Source organism: Penaeus vannamei, chromosome 2 (assembly GCF_042767895.1).
Source record: "Penaeus vannamei isolate JL-2024 chromosome 2, ASM4276789v1, whole genome shotgun sequence".
Taxonomy (NCBI): Eukaryota; Metazoa; Arthropoda; class Malacostraca; order Decapoda; family Penaeidae; genus Penaeus; species Penaeus vannamei.
The window spans coordinates 21598019-21604453 of NC_091550.1; the positions used below are offsets into that span (position 1 = coordinate 21598019).

The 6435-nt window shown below is 56.3% G+C and overlaps 1 protein-coding gene and 1 pseudogene across 1 annotated transcript; one reads left to right on the plus strand and one right to left on the minus strand.

Annotated features, from left to right (window-relative positions):
• Positions 1-244: 244 nt before the first annotated feature.
• On the plus strand, positions 245-1555 carry LOC138865437 (sericin-2-like). Its single transcript, XM_070135839.1, has 3 exons — positions 245-353; positions 443-1389; positions 1490-1555. Exons 1-3 carry the CDS (start codon positions 245-247, stop codon positions 1553-1555), a joined length of 1122 nt encoding a protein of 373 aa, XP_069991940.1.
• Positions 1556-1583: 28 nt separating this feature from the next.
• The window catches only part of LOC138865439 (paternally-expressed gene 3 protein-like), a 31734-nt pseudogene continuing 26882 nt past the window's right edge, over positions 1584-6435 (minus strand).

A 6435-nucleotide genomic window follows, 5' to 3' on the forward strand; every position in this document is an offset into this window, starting at 1 on the left:
CGGAGGATGCTTCCTCAGGCTCATCCTCAGGTTCCTCCTCGGAGGATGCTTCCTCAGGTTCCTCCTTAGGATTCCTCCTTGGAGGATGCTTCCGCAGGTTCCTCCTCGAACGATGCTTCCTCAGGTTCCTCCTCCTCGGATGCTTCCTCAGGCTCCTCCTCAGGTTCCTACTCGGACGATGCTTCCTCAGGTTCCTCCTCGGAGGATACCTCCTTAGACTCATCCTCAGGTTCCTCCTCGAACGATGCTTCCTCAGGTTCCTCCTCGGAGGATGCTTCCTCAGGCTCCTCCTCGAACAATGCTTCCTCAGGCTCATCCTCAGGTTCCTCCTCGGACGATGCTTCCTCAGGCTCGTCCTCAGGTTCCTCCTCGGACGATGCTTCCTCAGGTTCCTCCTCGGAGGATGCTTCCTCAGGTTCCTCCTCGGACGATGCTTCCTCAGGCTCGTCCTCAGGTTCCTCCTCGGAGGATGCTTCCTCAGGCTCATCCTCAGGTTCCTCCTCAGGTTTGTCCTCGGAGAATGCTTCCTCAGGCTCTTCCTCGGATGATGATTCCTCAGGCTCCTCCTCAGGTTCCTCCTCGGAGGATGCTTCCTCACGTTCCTCCTTAGGTTCCTTCTCGGAGGATGCTTCCTCAGGTTATTCCTTAGGTTCCTTCTCGGAGGATGCTTCCTCAGGTTCCTCCTCGGAGGATTCGTCCTCAGGTTCCTCCTCAGGTTCCTTCTCGGAGGATGCTTCCTCAGGTTCCTCCTTAGGTTCCTTCTCGGAGGATGCTTCCTCATGCTCATCCTTGGAGGATGCTTCCTCAGGTTCCTCCTCGGACGATGCTTCCTCAGGCTCATCCTCAGGTTCCTCCTCGGACGATGCTTCCTCAGGTTCCTCCTCGGACGATGCTTCCTCAGGCTTATCCTCAGGTTCCTACTCGGACGATGCTTCCTCAGGTTCCTCCTTAGATTTCTCCTCGGAGGATGCTTCCTCAGGTTCCTCCTTGAACGATGCTTCCTCAGGTTCCTCCTCGGTGGATGCTTCCTCAGGTTTCTTCTCGGAAGATGCTTCCTCAGGGTCATCCTCAGGTTTCTACTCGAACGATGCTTCTTCGGGCTCATCCTCAGGTTCCTACTCGGACGGTGCTTCCTCAGGCTCATCCTCAGTTTCCTCCTCGGAGGATGCTTCCTCAGGCTCATCCTCAGGTTCCTACTCAGATGATGCTTCCTTAGGTTCAACCTCAGGTTGCTCCTCGGAGGATGCTTCCTCAAGCTCATTCTCAGGTTCCTCCTCGGACGATGCTTCCTCAGTCTCATCCTCAGGTTCCTCCTCGGAGGATGCTTCCTCAGGCTCATCCTCAGGTTCCTCCTCGGAGGATGCTTCCTCAGGCTCCTCCTCGGGGGATGCTTCCTCAGGCTCCTCCTCAGGTTCCTCCTCGGACGATGCTTCCTCAGGCTCATCCTCAGGTTCCTCCTCGGAGGATGCTTCCTCAGGCTCATCCTCAGGTTCCTCCTCGGAGGATGGTTCCTCAGGTTCCTCCTTGGAGGATGCTTCCTCAGGTTCCTCCTTAGGTTCCTTCTCGGAGGATGCTTCCTCAGGTTACTCCTTAGGTTCCTTCTCGGAGGATGCTTCCTCAGGTTCCTCCTCGGAGGATTCTTCCTCAGGTTCCTCCTCAGGTTCCTTCTCGGAGGATGCTTCCTCAGGTTCCTCCTTAGGTTCCTTCTCGGAGGATGCTTCCTCATGCTCATCCTTGGAGGATGCTTCCTCAGGTTCCTCCTCGGACGATGCTTCCTCAGGCTCATCCTCAGGTTCCTCCTCGGACGATGCTTCCTCAGGTTCCTCCTCGGACGATGCTTCCTCAGGCTTATCCTCAGGTTCCTACTCGGACGATGCTTCCTCAGGTTCCTACTCGGACGATGCTTCCTCAGGTTCCTCCTTGGAGGATGCTTCCTCAGGTTCCTCCTCGGAGGATGCTTCCCCAGGTTCCTCCTCGAACGATGCTTCCTCAGGTTCCTCCTCGGAGGATGCTTCCCCAGGTTCCTCCTCGGAGGATGGTTCATCAGGTTCCTCCTCGAACGATGCTTTCTCAGGTTCCTCCTCGGAGGATGCTTCCTCAAGCTCATCCTCAGGTTCCTACTCAGACGATGCTTCCTCAGGCTCATCCTCAGGTTCCTCCTCGGACGATGCTTCCTCAGGTTCCTCCTCGGAGGATGCTTCCTCAGGCTCCTCCTCAGGTTCCTCCTCGAACGATGCTTCCTCAGGCTCCTCTTCAGGTTCCACCTCGGAGGATGCTTCCTCAGGCTCCTCTTCAGGTTCCTCCTTGGAGGATGCTTCCTCAGGCTCCTCCTCCGGTTCCTCCTCGGACGATGATTCCTCAGGTTCCTCCTCGGAGGATGCTTCCTCAGGCTCATCCTCAGGTTCCTCCTCGGAGGATGCTTCCTCAGGTTCCTCCTTAGATTCCTCCTTGGAGGATGCTTCCTCAGGTTCCTCCTCGAACGATGCTTCCTCAGGTTCCTCCTCGGAGGATGCTTCCTCAGGTTCCTCCTCGGAGGATGCTTCCTCATGCTCATCCGCAGGTTCCTCCTCGGACGATGCTTCCCCAGGTTCCTCCTCGGATGATGCTTCCTCAGGTTCATCCTCAGGTTCCTTCTCGGAGGATGCTTCCTCAGGCTCATCCTCAGGTTCCTACTCGAACGATGCTTCCTCAGGGTCTTCCTCAGGTTCCTCCTCGGAGGATGGTTCCTCAGGTTCCTCCTTAGGTTCCTCCTCGGAGGATGCTTCCTCAGGCTCATCCTCGGACGATGCTTCCTCAGGTTCCTCCTCGGAGGATGCTTTCTCAAGCTCATCATCAGGTTCCTCCTCGGAGGATGCTTCCTCAGGCTCCTCCTCAGGTCTGTCCTCGGAGGATGCTTCCTCAGGCTCATCCTCAGGTTCCTACTCGGACGATGCTTCCTCAGGTTCCTCCTTAGGTTCCTACTCGGACGATGCTTTCTCAGGTTCCTCCTTAGGTTCCTCCTTGGAGGATGCTTCCGCAGGTTCCTCCTCGAACGATGCTTCCTCAGGTTCCTCCTCGGAGGATGCTTCCTCAGGTTCCTCCTCGAACGATGCTTCCTTAGGTTCCTCCTCGGAGGATGCTTCATCAGGTTCTTCCTTAGGTTCCTTCTCGGAGGATGCTTCCTCAGGCTCATCCTCAGTTTCCTCCTCGGAGGATGCTTCCTCAGGCTCATCCTCAGGTTCCTACTCAGACGATGCTTCCTCAGGTTCAACCTCAGGTTGCTCCTCGGAGGATGCTTCCTCAAGCTCATTCTCAGGTTCCTCCTCGGACGATGCTTCCTCAGTCTCATCCTCAGGTTCCTCCTCGGAGGATGCTTCCTCAAGCTCATCCTCAGGTTCCTCCTCGGAGGATACTTCCTCAGGCTCGTCCTTAGGTTCCTCCTCGGACGATGCTTCCTCAGGCTCCTACTCGGACGATGCTTCCTCAGGCTCATCCTTAGGTTCCTCCTCGGACGATGCTTCCTCAGGTTCCTCCTGGGAGGATGCTTCCTCAGGCTCCTCCTCAGGTTTCCCCTCGGAGGATGCTTCCTCAGGCTCATTCTCAGGTTCCTCCTCGGAGGATGCTTCCTCAGGCTCATCCTTAGGTTCCTCCTCGGACGATGCTTCCTCAGGTTCCTCCTCGGAGGATGCTTCCTCAGGCTCCTCCTCAGGTTCTTCCTCGGAGGATGCTTCCTCAGGCTCATCCTCAGTTTCCTCCTCGGAGGATGCTTCCTCAGGCTCATCCTCAGGTTCCTACTCAGACGATGCTTCCTCAGGTTCAACCTCAGGTTGCTCCTCGGAGGATGCTTCCTCAAACTCATTCTCAGGTTCCTCCTCGGACGATGCTTCCTCAGTCTCATCCTCAGGTTCATCCTCGGAGGATGCTTCCTCAGGTTCCTCCTCGGACGATGCTTCCTCAGGCTCATCCTCAGGTTCCTCCTCGGACGATGCTTCCTCAGGTTCCTCCTCGGACGATGCTTCCTCAGGCTTATCCTCAGGTTCCTACTCGGACGATGCTTCCTCAGGTTCCTCCTTAGATTCCTCCTCGGAGGATGCTTCCTCAGGTTCCTCCTTGAACGATGCTTCCTCAGGTTCCTCCTCGGTGGATGCTTCCTCAGGTTCCTTCTCGGAAGATGCTTCCTCAGGGTCATCCTCAGGTTTCTACTCGAACGATGCTTCTTCGGGCTCATCCTCAGGTTCCTACTCGGACGGTGCTTCCTCAGGCTCATCCTCAGTTTCCTCCTCGGAGGATGCTTCCTCAGGCTCATCCTCAGGTTCCTACTCAGATGATGCTTCCTCAGGTTCAACCTCAGGTTGCTCCTCGGAGGATGCTTCCTCAAGCTCATTCTCAGGTTCCTCCTCGGACGATGCTTCCTCAGTCTCATCCTCTGGTTCCTCCTCGGAGGATGCTTCCTCAAGCTCATCCTCAGGTTCCTCCTCGGAGGATGCTTCCTCAGGCTCGTCCTTAGGTTCCTCCTCGGACGATGTTTCCTCAGGCTTATCCTCAGGTTCCTACTCGGACGATGCTTCCTCAGGCTCATCCTTAGGTTCCTCCTGGGAGGTTCTTCCTCAGGCTCATCCTCGGAGGATGCTTCCCCTGAGGTTCCTCCTCAGGTTTCCCCTCGGAGGATGCTTCCTCAGGTTCCTCCTCAGGTACTTCCTTGGAGGATGCTTCCCGAGGCTCATTCTCAGGTTCCTCCTCGGAGGATGCTTCCTCAGGTTCTTCCTCGGACGATGCTTCCTCTAGATCATCCTCAGGTTCCTCCTCGGAGGATGCTTCCTCAGGTTACTCCTTAGGTTCCTTCTCGGAGGATACTTCCTCAGGTTCTTCCTCGGAGGATTCTTCCTCAGGTTCCTTCTCGGAGGATGCTTCCTCAGGTTCCTCCTTAGGTTCCTCCTCGGAGGATGCTTCCTCAGGTTCCTCCTCGAACGATGCTTCCTTAGGTTCCTCCTCGGAGGATGCTTCATCAGGTTCTTCCTTAGGTTCCTTCTCGGAGGATGCTTCCTCAGGCTCATCCTCAGTTTCCTCCTCGGAGGATGCTTCCTCAGGCTCATCCTCAGGTTCCTACTCAGACGATGCTTCCTCAAGTTCAACCTCAGGTTGCTCCTCGGAGGATGCTTCCTCAAGCTCATTCTCAGGTTCCTCCTCGGACGATGCTTCCTCAGTCTCATCCTCAGGTTCCTCCTCGGAGGATGCTTCCTCAAGCTCATCCTCAGGTTCCTCCTCGGAGGATGCTTCCTCAGGCTCGTCCTTAGGTTCCTCCTCGGACGATGCTTCCTCAGGCTCCTACTCCGACGATGCTTCCTCAGGCTCATCCTTAGGTTCCTCCTCGGACGATGCTTCCTCAGGTTCCTCCTGGGAGGATGCTTCCTCAGGCTCCTCCTCAGGTTTTCCCTCGGAGGATGCTTCCTCAGGCTCATTCTCAGGTTCCTCCTCGGAGGATGCTTCCTCAGGCTCATCCTTAGGTTCCTCCTCGGACGATGCTTCCTCAGGTTCCTCCTCGGAGGATGCTTCCTCAGGCTCCTCCTCAGGTTCTTCCTCGGAGGATGCTTCCCCAGGCTCATTCTCAGGTTCCTCCTCAGATTTCCCCTCGGAGGATGCTTCCTCAGGTTCCTCCTCGGACGATGCTTCCTCAGGATCATCCTCAGGTTCCTACTCCTCGGATGCTTTCTCAGGTTACTCCTCGGAGGATGCTTCCTCAGGTTCCTCCTCCTCGGATGCTTCCTCAGGTTCCTCCTCCTCGGATGCTTCCTCAGGTTCCTCCTCCTCGGATGCTTCCTCAGGTTCCTCCTCCTCGGATGCTTCCTCAGGTTCCTCCTCCTCGGATGCTTCCTCAGGTTCCTCCTCCTCGGATGCTTCCTCAGGTTCCTCCTCCTCGGATGCTTCCTCAGGTTTCTCCTCCTCGGATGCTTTCTCATGTTCCTCCTCTTCGGATGCTTCCTCAGGTTCCTCCTCGGAGGATGCTTCCTCAGGTTCCTCCTTAGGTTCCTCCTCGGAGGATGCTTCCTCAGGTTCCTCCTCGGACGATGCTTCCTCAGGCTCATCCTCAGGTTCTTCCTCGGACGATGCTTCCTCAGGTTCCTCCTTAGGTTCCTTCTCGGAGGATGCTTCCTCAGGTTCCTCCTGAGGTTCCTTCTCGGAAGATGCTTCCTCAGGCTCATCCTTGGAGGATGCTTCCTCAGGCTCATTCTTGGAGGATGCTTCCTCGGGCTCATCCTTGGAGGATGCTTCCTCGGGCTCATCCTTGGAGGATGCTTCCTCGGGTTCATCCTTGGAGGATGCTTCCTCAGGCTCATCCTTGGAGGATGCTTCCTCAGGCTCATCCTTGGAGGATGCTTCCTCAGGCTCATCCTTGGAGGATGCTTCCTCAGGCTCATCCTTGGAGGATGCTTCCTCAGGCTCATCCTTGGAGGATGC

What these genes read in the sequence shown, in the direction of transcription:
- LOC138865437 (XM_070135839.1), top strand. Translation starts at nt 245, where the DNA reads ATGCTTCCTCAGGTTCCTCCTCGGAGGATGCTTCCTCAGGCTCCTCCT. An exon ending in GACGATGCTTCCTCAGGCTC is followed by an intron (nt 354 to 442) that starts GTCCTCAGGTTC and finishes ATGCTTCCTCAG; the next exon opens with GCTCGTCCTCAGGTTCCTCC. An exon ending in CAGGCTCCTCCTCGGGGGAT is followed by an intron (nt 1,390 to 1,489) that starts GCTTCCTCAGGC and finishes GCTCATCCTCAG; the next exon opens with GTTCCTCCTCGGAGGATGGT.